The sequence below is a fragment of the Lontra canadensis genome, unplaced genomic scaffold, assembly GCF_010015895.1.
Source record: "Lontra canadensis isolate GAN:19392208 unplaced genomic scaffold, GSC_riverotter_1.0 scaffold7, whole genome shotgun sequence".
In the NCBI taxonomy this organism is placed as follows: Eukaryota; Metazoa; Chordata; class Mammalia; order Carnivora; family Mustelidae; genus Lontra; species Lontra canadensis.
The window spans coordinates 28,386,029-28,401,882 of NW_022631001.1; the positions used below are offsets into that span (position 1 = coordinate 28,386,029).

The 15,854-nt window shown below is 38.5% G+C and overlaps 1 protein-coding gene and 1 non-coding gene across 2 annotated transcripts; both read right to left on the reverse strand.

The window, feature by feature from the left end:
* Nucleotides 1-3,023: 3,023 nt before the first annotated feature.
* LOC116865459 lies at nucleotides 3,024-3,130 on the reverse strand. The gene has a single exon (XR_004382190.1). It is a non-coding gene; the product is annotated as a U6 spliceosomal RNA (small nuclear RNA).
* Nucleotides 3,131-14,657: 11,527 nt separating this feature from the next.
* On the reverse strand, nucleotides 14,658-15,596 carry LOC116865358 (olfactory receptor 52A1-like). Its single transcript, XM_032853628.1, has one exon. It carries the CDS (start codon nucleotides 15,594-15,596, stop codon nucleotides 14,658-14,660), a length of 939 nt encoding a protein of 312 aa, XP_032709519.1.
* Between the last annotated feature and the right edge of the window lie 258 nt (nucleotides 15,597-15,854).

A 15,854-nucleotide genomic window follows, 5' to 3' on the forward strand; every position in this document is an offset into this window, starting at 1 on the left:
AGCCTCTGGAGCTATGTCCCTCAGCGGAACAGACTTTTAAAAGTCCTGATTTTGTGCTCCATTGCTCCGCCGCTTGCCGGGAGCCGGCCCCTCCCCCACGGTCTATCTTCCCGTCGTTTTGGATTCACTTCTCCGCCAGTCCTACCTTTCAGAAAGTGGTTGATTTTCTGTTTCTAGAATTGCTGTTCTTCTTCTCTTTGATCTCCCGTTGGATTTGTAGGTGTTTGCAATCTTTAGATAAGCTATCTAGCTGATCTCCTGCAACCTGAAGTAGTCTCAGCTGCTACTTCTCCGCCATCTTGACTCCCACTCTATACTTTTATTTTTCATTAAGTGGTCAATATACTGGCACTTCATGTCACAGGATTGAAATGTGTCGATGCCATTTCTTTTTCTTCTTTTTTTTTTTTTAAATTGAAGTATAATTTACATACAATATTCCATTAGTTTCACTTTACCACATACCATGATTGGACAAGTCTATATGCTTTGTTCTACTGGCCATAAGGCTATTTCTTGTAGGTCACCATGCAATGCCTTTGCAATACCAGTACTATATTCCCTATGTTTGCCTTTTATTCCTGTGACTTATTAATTCCACAACTGGAAGCTTCTATCTCCCAGTATCCTTCACACATTGTACCCATCTCTGCCCCCTGCCCCTCTGGCAGCCACTAGTTTGTTCTCAGTAGTCCATTGCACCTTGTGTTTTGATAGAGTTTAGAATATATAATACATAAATGGTGACCCCATTAGGCCTTTCCTTATTGATACATGATTCTTTGAAAATACTATAAGAAAATGTGGAGATGCTTAAGTGTCCTATCTCCTTTTATTACATATATCAATAATTTAACCATTTCACATAGAGCTAAAATTAATCTTTGAAAATTTCTTTTAAATGGGATACCAGGGTTCATAGCATGAGAGAAAAAGTTAATGTGGGAGTGTGCCTAGCCCAGACCTATGCCAGAGCCATGTATGTGAATCAAGTGAAGCTATGGTGAGGGGATGTGTAGTGTATGGGGCTTCATAAGGACATCAGGGATAGGGGAGAGGAGAGTCTAAGTGTTGAAAGAAACAGAAAAATATAGGTTGAAGAGAAACAAAACAAATTTTGCAGATGTTCTTCTGATCTTTTGGGACACCAGTGATCTGGTTTATTTTATTTGGTTTTGTTTGGGCACAGTATTATCGCCTGCAGCTACCTAACTTACAGCTCTGGGGCTCCCTGAAGCATTTCTTCACAATATTCCTATTGGCCCATTCTGACTGAATCATGAATGCGTGCATGGAGGCAGTGTGTGGTGAGTAGGGACAGTGTAACTCTGGGCCCATAGATTGGATTTAAATACTGGCTGAGTCAAATTCTCAAAGCATTACCACTAAAAATGTCCTAATTCAAGGGTTAGTCTTCCAATTTAAAATACATAAAATAAATATTTATTTTTTAAAAAGACTGGTTTAGATTAACCACAAAGGCCAAGACTTACCATCTCACACTAGACACACAACACCCACTGTAATTTTCACCTCTAATTTGTTATGTTAGTTTTATAAGCTATAGGCAGTTCAGCACAGGGAATGTAATGGACTTAGAAAAGGAGTTTTATTCTTGCCCGAGCGCTAGTGTAACATCATTGTTGTATAGGGAGCCTCAGCTTCTTACTCTGTGCTAAGCTCAGCGCCTGCTATATGGTGAATATCCAGTGAACTCTTTGGAAAAAAGGCATGCATGGGTTTGTGTGTAGACACATATACATGGTCTTTAACTATTAGGCTTGTTTATCTCCTGAGCCCTATCCTATTACTGGGCCTTACTACAAATTTGGTGCATGTCTACCCAACATTCAGAGCCACATATCAAAGATAAACAACCACTGTACAAACATATTCAGAAAGAAAACTATATACTTGTGCACTTTGCAGACAATCCATTTAGGAAGAGACCCCAAAGAGTCATTACAATTGACCAGGCAGTCCAGTCACAGCCACACAGTACCTCAGGGGTCAGGGTTGAGAGAAACTCAAGATCAAGGAAGACTGAGCAGCTTCTGTGGTTCCTAAGATTTTCTTCCTTTTTATTGCTTTCCTTTCCTCTCCTTTTCTTCTGAAGTCTTTTTTCTACATGTCCTTGCTGAACAAAAATCATCTTCTTACCTATATTTTCTAGGATCGGGAAGATATTTAACTAGTTGAGATAAAAAAAAAAAGACATATGATGTTCACAACATGGTGAAGAAATGGGGATCTGGGTATTTATACCTCCTCTGGGCATCTCTTGGGCTCAAGATTGTCAAACCCAGAGGACTGAACTCCACTCACTTCTGGAAGGAGAGGGCCCAGGTTGGCTTCAGGGAGAAGCGCCCCCACCCCACCCTTCCCATATACTGCGTGTGCAGGTTGTCCTCTGCACAGCACTCTCACACACCCAGGTTAACACACACTTGCCATTAAACATGCAGTTCTCCTTTGTGTGGCAGAGACTCCTGCTAGTGCCATCACAGCCCGTTCCCATGGAGCCATCTGCAAATGAAGATGGTCAAGGCCACATGTGGAAGCATTGTATGCTTTTTAGAAGGCTGATAATACTGAATTCTGGCCTCTTATTTATCTGAAATTTTAAGGCTCCTTGGCTTTCTTTCTCTTCCAAGGGTCACCTGGTAGAATTAGCAACAGAAGGGTCAAGGAATGTCCTTAGCTACTATAGAGATTTATTTGGATTTCGTTTTTTTTTTTTTTTTCAGAGTTATTTATTTATTTATTTTATTTTATTTTTTATAAACATATATTTTTATCCCCAGGGGTACAGGTCTGTGAATCGCCAGGTTTACAGACTTCACAGCACTCACCATAGCACATACCCTCCCCAATGTCCATAACCCCACCCCCCCAACCCCCCTCCCTCCATCAACCCTCAGTTTGTTTTGTGAGATTAAGAGTCACTTATGGTTTATCTCCTTCCCAATCCCATCTTGTTTCATTTACTCTTCTCCTACCCCCTTAACCCCCCATGTTGCATCAAAAATATGGAACGCTTCACGAATTTGTGTGTCATCCTTGCGCAGGGGCCATGCTAATCTTCTCTGTATCGTTCCAATTTTAGTATATGTGCTGCCGAAGTGAACACTTATTTGGATTTCTTAATTTAAATTCAATTTGGGCAAAATATACTACATCAATAGTTTCAGAGCTAGTGTTCCTTAATGTCTATAACCCAGCTTATTTGGATTTTTATGTAGATTTTTATGTTCTCTGTTGGACTTTTTTTTCTATTTCTTTTTTTTTTTTTAACTTTATCAGTCTTTATAACTCTTCTCTAAGTGCATTGGGATTATCTGTGTTTGTTTGTTTGTTTGTTTTTTACAAAGGATATAATTATAACCTTAGTTTCAGTTTGGTTTTATTGTTTGGTTTTGCTCTTATTACTTTTCAGAGAATGCTTTCATACATGTATGTATAAATATTTTTTGTCTTTTCTCTATCAATGACCTTTACACTACTTTCTTCTCTCTTGCTTATTATTCTTTGTGAATTCCTATTACAATATTTGGACACTGTGGAAGGTAATCTGAGAAGCTGACTGTAATCACACCCTTTTTGATGGGTGCATGCCTCTGCTATCATTCGAAGGCAAGCCCGTGTCTCCTCCCCTTGAACCTGGGATGACAGTTGTTTTGACCAATTAAGTAGCGAGAATGATGGTGATGTTTTCAGGTTACTGAGCCAAAGTTAGTAAGTAAGTCTGGGAACTTCGACCTTGTTTCTTGTTCAAAGCCTGTCACCTGTGTTAGGAGTAGGACCACACTGGAGTTAAACCAATAACATGAAGAAGCTATCCCCATGGGGAGAGTATGACTATGTACATGAGCACAAAGGCACCAGGCATGGGAAAGGAATCTGTGGACCTTGCAACTCAGTGGAGTTCCAAGCCAAATGCTGCCCCCCCCCGAGTGACCACAGCCTATTCCTCAAGGAAAGAGAACCATACAGTCAAGCCCAGCCTGGATTGTTGACCCACAGAATTGTGAGAAAGGATAAATCATTGTTATTTGAGGCAATGTGTTTTGAGGTGGTTTGTTACACAGCAGAAAGAATGAAAATGTAGTAAATATTTCTGAAATGATTTTGACTTTAAGCAGTTCTTAAAACATGGGATTTATTTCTTGTCTATTTCTGTTCTGTCTTTATTTTCTTATTTTATGCCCATATCTACATATTATTCCTAAAGATAAATTCGAGAGAGATAATCTACTTTCTCTATGATACATGTGTGTGTGGTTGTGTGTATGTGTTTTTGGGTGGGGGGGATGAAAGGTTTATTAGCAGGAACATTTTTATTTTAATTATATATCTTCTATAGAAACTCTTCATTGGAAATGTCTCATGGTCTCCAGGAATGTCAAACACAGTTCTTTATAAAAGGGTCAGGGATTCTAGTAGAATAAGGTGGTTTACAAGCTTATTGTCTACATTAACTGACATACATTTCTTAAAAAAAAAAAAAAAAGAATTATATGTTTATTTATTTATTTCAGAAACAACAGGGGGATTACATGAGCAGGAGAGGGTCTAAGGGAGAAGGAGGGAGAATCTTCAAGCATACTCCCTGCTGAGTACAGAACCTAACTCAGGGCTCCATCTCAACCCTGAGTTCAGGACCTCAGCCAAAATCAAGATTCACATGCCTAATGGACCACACCACCCAGGCACCCCTGATACCCATTTCTGTCATTGTTTGTCCTGCCACAAAATCAACAATTTCTTAAGACTGTTTTTAAGCCTGTTTCCCTGGACCACAATTCTTCCTTTAATTTCCCCTCTTGAGGAATGTCTGACTCAACATGTATGTTTTCACTCTTTTACACCATGGGGTGGACTCTTTTTTTGCATGTGTATTGAGGGGCTGGTGTTTCCACTGTCTCACTAACAGTAAACTACTGCTCCCCAACCTTCTATCCCTAGACGGTCTTTTTCTGGTGGGGCTTCTGTTTGATTTTGCTTATTTCCCTACACATGAAAACATGGCTTGTTACGTTTGCTCTTCTTCTTGCTCCTCAGAAATTGAGGAAAGGAAAGAAGTCTGTGGCCATATTTACATGAAAGTTACTACCATTATCATCAGGAGCCCAGTAGTTTCCCTCAACATTGTGAAGGGACTTTATGCTATCTTCCAGATTCCCACATTGCTGTGACAATCAGTGCCATTCTGTTTCTAGACATTCAGGTATTGGCTGTATGTGACTGCCTTTTTTTTTTTTTAAAGATTATTTGTTTATTTATTTATTTGAGAGAGAGGGAGTGCAAACAGAGGGAGAGGGAGAAGTAGATTCCCCACTGAGCAGAGATCCAGAAGTAGGGCTTGATTCCAGGTCCCCAAGATCACAACCTGAGCCAAAGGTCAGCACTTAACTGACTGAGCCACCCCAGTGCCCCTGTTTTTTACTGCCTTATTCATTTTTCTTTCAAAGCTACTAGTATGTCCTCTTGGCTCCCATGTTATATTAAAATTCAATGAGTGCATGTTAGATTTTGTTAAACAACTGAACCAGTATTGATGTGTTATTATTAACCAAAGTCCACAGTTTACATTAGGGATCACTCTGTTTTCAGTTCTATGCTTCTGACAAGTACATGGTTTCTGCCCACTATGTAAAAGTAGAGCATTCTTATTAAACCTTTCCTGAGTCATTATGGCACCAAACAAAGAAGCAATCAACATGAATTCACATGGAAAATTTGTTGAGCATTCCCAGACCCCCAAAATAACTGCTCTTAGAGTTTGCTGATACTTTGGGACATATCTTATGAACAGATGTTCAAAATCAATCAGGATAAAGCACAGATGCTCACTGACACTGTGTGAAACTACAGGGTTTTGATACAGTGATGTGGAGTGTTCTTCCTGGGAGAGGAGCTTGGTGGGGCTGCTCTCGCTGCCTCTGCAATGGATCAATGCAAAACACACACTGAAAGCTAGTTTTGATTTTCACCTCTTTTATAAAAGTGGAAATATTCTTCAGATTTCTTTCAGGTGCTGAAAACAGGTACTAATGTAGGTCTTTCATGAGAGCTAAATGGCATAACTTGAACTTTGGAAAACCAGAGGTTACCTGTACATAATGTCATGTACCCACCATTAGAGTATCACAAAGAACACCTTTGTTATCCTATAAACTCCCTGTGCTCCCCCCATTCATGTCTCCCTCCCTCTTCCTGAACCCCTGATTACACTGATCTTTATACTATTTTTGTAGTCTTGCCTTTACTGGAAAGTCATGTCCTTGCAATCTTGTAACTAATTAACCTTTTCAGGATGGCTTCTTTCATGTAGAAATATACATTGAAGGTTCTTCCATGTCTTTTCATAGATTGATAGTGGTGTTTTTTGTTTTTTGTTTTTAATCAAGGGAATTTTGGATGCCTTCAGTGTGGCCACCAGAATCACTCTCTTCCTTAATGCTCTTGCTCTCTCATCTCTCTTGTGGAGAAGAACAGCTTGGTCAGCAATAAAAAAATACATACTGCCATATTAAATCAGTAAGGTCTTCATAAAGGGACCTAGAAAACTGGTGGATATGACATGGACTTATAGTTATTTGTAGAATTAAGATTTATTCATGGAAGTTCATGTCCATGATCATCTTCAGGTGTTGACAGAAATGTTATTACTAATTAAATTTTGAGTTCATACACCATATGTGTTAATTTCCAGTTCTGTCCTCCTGTACAGGAAGAGGCTAAGGAGAAGTCAGTTAGTTCTTCTAACTGTACCTGCTCCCTCTGCAACAGACACAGCCGTACTGTGAAGTTTTTGATTCTATATTTAATCTTTAATATCATCTACATGGCATGATATGTTGTTACTTCCTAGCCATTTATTTGTCCTTCATTAAGAGTCTGACTCCCTACAGAGAAAGACAAATGACATATGATTCTACTCATTAAGAAATAAAACAAAAGAACAAAGGGGATGGGCACCTGGGTGATTCAGCTGGTTAAACCTCAGACTCTTGGTTTTGGCTCAAGTCATGATCTCAAAGTCCTGTGATGGAGAACCACATTGAACTTTGTGCTCAGTGGAGTCTGCTTGAGATTCTCTTCCTGTCCCTCCCTTGCCCCTCTGCCCATCACCCTGCTTCTGTGCTCTCTCCCTCTCTCTCATATAAATACATACATACATACATACATAAAATCTTTATTAAAAAACAAAAAAAGAAGAAGAAGAAACTGGTGATGGGGAGTAAGGAGTTCAGGTCCCCTAATGAGTACACGGTAATGCATGGAAGTGTTGAATTACTACATTGCACACCTGAAACTAACATACATATAATTGAAATTAAAATTAAAAAATTAAAAAAGAATCAGAATCCCTAAATAAAGAAAAAAAAAACAAAGAAAATAAAAATGACTGTACAGACTGCTGCTTTCAGTTGAATTTCAGTGCTTTATTCTCTTTGCTAAACCACATTCCATTGGTGCCTCTACTGCTTCTCTGTCCTTCCCTTCCTCCTCTTTCTCCAGAAATAGGAAATCATAATATCTATAAACTCAAAAAATGTAAACACTACCTCAAAATTCACCTTATGTTTCTGATCTTTACTCGAGAATGTAAATATTTATTAAAAAATCTACAAAAAAATCATGCAGGATTTTTTTATAGCACTTGATGAATGAATAAAGAAGTAAATTGTGAGAGTGTAGAAAAAGTAGTAATGTGTAGGAACACTGGATTTCTCATGATTTTTATGTCTTAATGCCCTAAATGGCAAGAGAAATGTTGAAAATTAAAGACTATGTCTCATTATAAATATATTTATATATATATATATATATATATATATATATACTCAGTCTTCTTTTTTTTTGTTTCCATAGAAATAATTTAAAAAAAAACTTTCCTCTCATTTTTTAAATTTTTTAAATTTTTTTTATAAAAATATAATGTATTATTAGCCCCCAGGGTACAGGTCTATGAATCACCAGGTTTACACACTTCACAGCACTCACCATAGCACATACCCTCCCCAATGTCCATAACCCCACCACCCTCTCTCGAACCCCCTTCCCCCAGCAACCCTCAGTTTGTTTTCTGAGATTAAATGTCTCTTATGGTCTGTCTCCCTCCCGATCCCGTCTTGTTTCATTTATTCTTTTCCTACTCCCCAAACCCCACATTGCATCTCCACTTCCTCATATCAGGGGGATCATATAATAATTCTCTTTCTCCAAGTGACTTATTTCAGTAAGCATGATACCCTCTAGTTCTATCCATGTTGTCGCAAATGGCAAGATTTCATTTCTTATTATGGCTGCATAGTATTCCATTGTATATATATACCACTTCTTCTTCATCCATTCATCTGTTGTTGATGGACATCTAGGTTCTTTCCATAGTTTGGCTATTGTAGACATTGCTGCTTTAAACATTTGGGTGCATGTGCCACTTCAAATCACTGCATTTGTATCTTTAGGGTAAATACCCAGTAGTGCAATTGCTGGGCCATAGGGTAGCTCTATTTTCAACATTTTGAGGAACCTCTATGCTGTTTTCCAGAGTGGTTGCACCAGCTTGCATTCCCACCAACAGTGTAGGAGGATTCCCCTCTCCGCATCTTCACCAGCATCTGTCATTTCCTGACTTGTTCATTTTAGCCATTCTCACTGGTGTGAGGTGATATCTCATTGTGGTTTTGATTTGTATTTCCCTGATGCTAAGTGATGTGGAGCACTTTTTCATGTGTCTGTTGGCCATCTGGATGTCTTCCTTGCAGGAATGTCTGTTCATGTCTTCTGCCCATTTCTTGATTGGATTATTTGTTCATTGGGTGTTGAGTTTGCTAAGTTCTTTATAGATTTTGGATACTAGCCCTTTATCTGATATGTCATTTGCAAATATCTTCTCCTATTCTGTCAGTTGTCTTTTGGTTTTGTGAACTGTTTCCTTTGCTGTGCAAAAGCTTTTGATCTTGATGAAATCCCAATAGTTCATTTTTGCCATTGCTTCCCTTGCCTTTGGTGATGTTCCTAGGAAGATGTTGCTGTGGCTGAGGTCAAAGAGGTTGCTGCCTCTATTCTCCTCAAGGATTTTGATGGATTCCTTCCTCACATTGAGGTCCTTCATCCATTTTGAGTCTATTTTCATGTGTGGTGTAAGGAAATGGTCCAATTTCATTTTTCTGCATGTGGTTGTCCAATTTGCCCAACACCATTTGTTGAAGAGGCTGTCTTTTTTCCATTGGACATTCTATCCTACTTTGTCGAAGATTAGTTGACCATAGAGTTGAGGGTCTATTTCTGGACTCTCTATTGTGCTCCATTGATATATGTGTCTGTTTTTGTGCCACTACCATGATGTCTTGATGATGACAGCTTTGTAATAGAGCTTGAAGTCCAGAATTGTGATGCCACCAACTCTGGCTTTCTTTTTCAATATTCCTTTGGCTATTGGAGGTCTTTTCTGGTTCCATATAAATTTTAGGATTATTTGTTCCATTTCTTTGAAAAAAATGGGAGGGATTTTGATAGGGATTGCATTAAATGTGAAGATTGCTTTAGGTAGCATAGACATTTTCACAATATTTATTCTTCCAATCCAGGAGCATGGAACATTTTTCCATTTCTTTGTGTCTTCCTCAATTTCTTTCATGAGTACTTTATAGTTTTCTGTGTATAGATTCTTAGTCTCTTTGGTTAGGTTTATTCCTAGGTATCTTATAGTTTTGGGTACAATTGTAAATGGGACTGACTCCTTAATTTCTCTTTCTTCTGTCTTGTTGTTGGTGTAGAGAAATGCAACTGATATCCGTGCATTGATTTTACATCCTGACACTTTACTGAATTCCTGTACAAGTTCTAGCAGTTTTGGTGTGGAGTCTTTTGGGTTTTCCACATATAGCTTCATATCATCTGCAAAGGTGATAGTTTGACTTCTTTGCCGATTTGGATGCCTTTAATTTCCTTTTGTTGTCTGATTGTTGAGGCTAGGACTTCTAGTACTATGATGAATAGCAGTGGTGATAACGGACATCCCTGCCATGTTCCTGACCTTAGCGGAAAAGCTTTCAGTTTTTCTCCATTGACAATGATATTTGCGGTGGGTTTTTCATAGATGGCTTTGATAATATTGAGGTATGTGCCCTCTTTCCCTACACTTTGAAGAGTTTTGATCAGGAAGGGATGCTGTACTTTGTCAAATGCTTTTTCAGCATCTATTGAGAGTATCATATGGTTCTTCTTCTTTCTTTTATTAATGTATTGTATCACATTGATTGATTTGCGGATGCTGAACCAACCTTGCAGCCCTTGAATAAATCCCACTAGGTCGTGGTGAATAATCCTCGTAATGTACTGTTGAATCCTATTGGCTAGTATTTTGGTGAGAATTTTCGCATCTGTGGTCATCAAGGATATTGGTCTATAATTCTTGTTTTTGATGGGATGCTTGTCTGGATTTGGGATCGAGGTGATGCTGGCCTCATAAAATGAGTTTGGAAGTTTTCCTTCCATTTCTATTTTTTGGAACAGTTTCAGGAGAATAGGGATTATTCTTCTTTAAATGTTTGGTAGAATTCCCCTGAGAAACCATCTGGCCCTGGGCTTTTGTTTGTTTGGAGATTTTTGATGACTGTTTCAATCTCTTTACTGGTTATGGGTCTGTTCAGGTTTTCTATTTCTTCCTGGCCCAGATGTGGTAGTTTATATGTCTCTAGGAATGCATCCATTTCTTCCAGATTGTCAAATTTGTTGGCGTAGAGTTGCTCATAGTATGTTCTTATAATTGTATTTCTTTGGTGTTGGTTTTGATCTTTTCTCTTTCATTCATGATTTAATTTATTTGGGTCCTTTCTCTTTTCTTTTTGATATGTCTGGCCAGGGGTTTATCAATCTTATTAATTCTTTCAGAGAACCAGCTCCTAGTTTCATTGATTTGTTCTATTGTTTTTTGGTTTCTATTTCATTGATTTCTGCTCTGATCTTTATGATTTCTCTTCTCCTGCTGGGTTTAGGCTTTCTTTGTTGTTCTTTCTCCAGCTCCTTTAGGTGTAGGGTTAGGTTGTGTACCTGAGACCTTTCTTGTTCTTGTTTCTTAAGAAAGGCTTGTATTGCTATATATTTTCCTCTCAGGACTGCCTTTGCTGTGTCCCACAGATTTTGAACCATTGTGTTTTCATTATCCTTTGTTTCCATGAATTTTTTTTCAATTCCTCTTTAATTTCCTGGATGACCCATTCATTCTGTAGAAGGATGCTGTTTAGTCTCCATGTATTTGGGTTCTTTCCAAATTTCCTATTCTGATTGAGTTCTGGCTTCAGAGCATTGTGGTCTGAAAATATGCAGGGAATGATCCCAATCTTTTGATACCGGTTGAGACCTGATTTAGGGCCCAGGATGTGATCTATTGTGGAGAATGTTCCATGTGCACTAGAGAAGAATGTGTATTCTGTTGCTTTGGGATGGAATGTTCTGAATATATCCACGATGTCCATCTGCTCCAGTGAGTCATTTAAGGCCTTTATTTCCTTATTGATCTTTTGCTTGGATGATCTGTCCACTTCAGTGAGGGGAGTGTTAAAGTCCCCTACTATTATTGTATTATTGTCGATGTGTTTCTTTGATTTTGGTATTAATTGGTTTATATAGTTGGCTGCTCCAACGTTAGGGGCATAGATATTTAAAATTGTTAGATCTTCTTGTTGGACAGACCCTTTGAGCATGATATAGTGTCCTTCCTCATCTCTTATTATAGTCTTTGGCTTAAAATCAAGTTAATCTGATATAAGGATTGCCACTCCTGCTTTCTTCTGATGTCCATTAGCATGGTAAATTCTTTTCCACCCCCTCACTTTAAATCTGGAGGTGTCTTCAGGTTTAAAATGAGTATCTTGTAGGCAACATATGATGGGTTTTGGTTTTTTATCCATTCTGATACCCTGTGTCTTTTGATTGGGGCATTTAGCCCATTAACATTCAGGGTAACTATTGAGAGATAAGAATTTAGTGCCATTGTATTGCCTGTAATGTGACTATTACTGTATATTTTCTCTGTTCCTTTCCAATTTACTACTTTTTGGGTCTCTCTTTGCTTAGAGGACCCCTTTCAATATTTCCTGTAGAGCTGGTTTGGTGTTTGCAAATTCTTTCAGTTTTTGTTTGTCCTGGAAGCTTTTAATCTCCCCTTCTATTTTCAATGATAGTCTAGCTGGATTTAGTATTCTTGGCTGCATGTTTTTCTCATTTAGTGCTCTGAATATATCATGCCAGCTCTTTCTTGCCTGCCAGGTCTCTGTGGATAAGTCTGCTGCCAATCTAATATTTTTACCATTGTATGTTACAGACTTCTTTTCCCGGGCTGCTTTCAGGATTTTCTCTTTGTCACTAAGACTTGTAAATTTGACTATTAGGTGACAGGGTGTGGACCTATTCTTATTGATTTTGAGGGGGGTTCTCTGCATCTCCTGGATTTTGATGCTTGTTCCCTTTGCCATATTGGGGAAATTCTCTCCAATAATTCTCTGCAATATACCTTTTGCTCCCCTCTCTCTTTCTTCTTCTTCTGGAATCCCAATTATTCTAATGTAGTTTTGTCTTACGGTGTCACTTATCTCTCGAATTCTCCCCTCGTGGTCCAGTATTTGTTTGTCCCTCTTTTGCTCAGCTTCTTTATTCTCTGTCATTTGGTCTTCTATATCACTAATTCTTTCTTCTGCCTCATTTATCCTAGCAGTCAGAGCCTCCATTTTTTTATTGCACCTCATTAATAGTTTTTTTGATTTCAACTTGGTTATATTTTAGTTCTTTTATTTCTCCAGAAAGGGCTTTTATATCTTCAGAGAGGGTTTCTCTAATATCTTCCATGCCTTTTTCGAGCCTGGCTAGAACCTTGAGAATCGTCATTCTGAACTCTAGATCTGACATATTACTAATGTCTGTATTGATTAGGTCCCTAGCCTTTGGAATTGCCTTTTGTTCTTTTTTTTTTTTGTGTGGTTAATTTTTCTGCCTTGTCATTTTGTCCAGATAAGAAAATATGAGGGAGCAAATAAAACACTAAAAGGGTGGCAAAGACCCCTGGAAAATGTGCTTTAACCAAATCAGACGAGACCCCAAATTGTGCTGGGGAGAAAGGGGATAAAAGGAAGTTCAGAGAAAAAAAATTGAAAAAGTAAAACTAATAAAGAAAAAAACATAGAAAAGAAAAAATATATATATATGTATGTATTAGACTGGTGACTAGAACAGGGTCACTCCCTTAATTTTGGGAGTATTTGGTCTCTTAGAAGAAACTACCTCCCAAAATTTTAAAGAATGAAAACCATATATAAGGGTAAACACAAAAAGGGATGGAATATGCCTATAAAGATGAAAACTTTTTTTTTTTTTAACTTTTAAAAAAGGAGTTGATAAAGTAAGTTGGTTGGGAAAATAAAGAAAAAGAAAGTGGAGAGAATTTGCTCTGGCTGGAGATTAGAACAAGCCCAGACCTAGATTTAGGGTATATTTTGGTCTATTAGAAGAAGTACCCCAAATTTTTTAGAAGAAAAATCCCTATGTGTATACAAAAAATAAAGGTAGATACAATGAAGGATAAAACATGGCTATAAGAATGAACGTTCAAAAAAGATTTTTTTTTTATGAAAGGTATTGTTAAGATAAACTAGTTAAAAAACGTTAAAAGAGGAAAGGGTAAAAGTTTAAAAAAATTAAGCAATAGAAAGAAAATAAAATTTAAAAAAATGATTAACTGCAGGACTAAAGAATCATGGGGAGAAAGCCATGAATTCCATGCTTTGCTTTCTCCTCCTCTGGAATTCTGCTATTTTCCTTGTTAAGTGGACTTGGTCTTGGCTAGATTTCTTGTTGATCTTCTGGGGGAGGGGCCTGTTGTAGTGATTCTCAAGTGTCTTTGCCTGAGGCAGAATTGCATGGCCCTTACCAGGGGCCAGGCTAAGTAATCCGCTCGGGTTCGCTTTTGTGAGTTTTTGTTCCCTGAATGATTTCCATAGAGTTCTGGAGGACGGGAATGAAAATGGCGGCCTCCCAATCTCCAGCCCAGAGGAGCCAAGAGCTCCTCTATCCTCAATCTAGCCAATGAGTCCTGGGTGCATTTAAATTCATTGAGAGACACATATTTGTAATCCTTCTGGAGAAGGATACTTAAAGAAGCAAGTTTAATTGGGAACTAAAAATAAAGAAAAGGGGAAATTGTACATGTTCACTATTTTGCTCCTTCCACATTTCTCAATCTCATTACTCAGTAGAATCTAAATTCCATGACTGATAGATGTCATGGGCTATGATGTGACAAACATTTAAAAAGCAGGAAAAGGGGCACCTGGGTGACTCAGTGGGTTAAACCTCTGCCTTCAGCTCAGGTCATGATCTCAGGGTCCTGGGATTGAGCCCTCCATCTAGCTCTCTGCTCAGCTGGGAGCCTGCTTTCCCCTCTCTCTGCCTGCTGCTCTGCCTACTTGTGATCTCTCTCTCTTTGTCAAATAAATAAAATCTTTTTTTAAAAAGGCAGAAAAATTCACAAAACAATTAAATAGAAAACTCAAGCATCACAATTAACATGCATTTTTGTTATTTTATTTAGTTTTGAGAAATTGTTACTATTGCATAAAGGAGAAGACTGCAGGTAATAATCCCATTAGATTTTATGAACACAACATCTTTACTATGTGAATGCGGATCTGCTTGGTCTTGGCACCATAGACAAGTGGATTGAGAAAAGGGGGGACCAGCAAGTAGAGACTAGAAAAGAGGATATGGATATAAGGGGGAACGTGAGCACCAAACCTATGTGTGAAGAAGGAGAAGAAGGCAAGGAAGTAGAGCTGGAGAAAGACACAGATGTGGGCGATGCAGGTATTGAATGCTTTCCACCGAGCCTCCTTCTGGGGCAAACGAAAAACTGTGATAAATATTTGTATGTAGGACAAAGTGATGAATATCATGTCAAATCCTGCAACAGTGAATGCCACAAACAAGCCATAGATTTTGTGGACCTGCACATTTTCTGCAGCCAGCTTCACAATGGCCATATGTTCACAGTAGGAATGGGAGATGATGGTTGTATGGTAAAACTGAAGACGACATTTTATCAGTACTAAAGATGGGGCTACCAGAATGGCAGCTCTAAGTGTTACCACAGCCCCTATTTGGGTGACCAGCTGGTGGGTGAAGATGGCAGTATATCTTAGTGGATAACAGATGGCCACATAACGGTCCATAGCCATGGCCAGGAGGATGCCTGACTCGATGCACTCAAAAATGTGGATGAACCCCATTTGAAGCAAGCAAGAATCAAAATAAATCTCTGGCACATGAAACCAGAAAATGCCAAGCATCTTGGGCACAATGCTTGTGCCAAGTACAATATCTGTGACTCCTAGCATGCCTAGGAAAATATACATGGGTTCATGGAGGCTATGCTCTGAAATGATAATGATCAGAAGCACAGAATTTCCAATCAAAGCAAAGAGATACATGGCACAGAATGGAATCCCGATCCAGCACTGCACAGACTCTAGGCCTGGGATCCCTATTAGGGTCAACACAGAAGGCAGGAAGACTGTAATATTGGAGATGGACATAATGTTTTTGGGTCTTCAGAACCAAATGAAAGGAGTATCTCAGTCAATGGTATTCTATTCTTCTTCTCTACTCCTTTTTTAATCCGAAGTCGTCATAGTGAGTCTCTCTGATACTGGCCAAAGTCTAAGGTCATATCATCCATTTCACCTGTATTATTGATGGAAAAAAGACTTGATCATTGATGCACATCACTGTTTTGAGGGAGGACATCCCCAAGCACTAGTCCACAAGAAGAGATTAGGTGTATACCAGGTCAA

What these genes read in the sequence shown, in the direction of transcription:
- LOC116865358 (XM_032853628.1), bottom strand. Translation starts at nt 15,596, where the DNA reads ATGTCCATCTCCAATATTACAGTCTTCCTGCCTTCTGTGTTGACCCTA.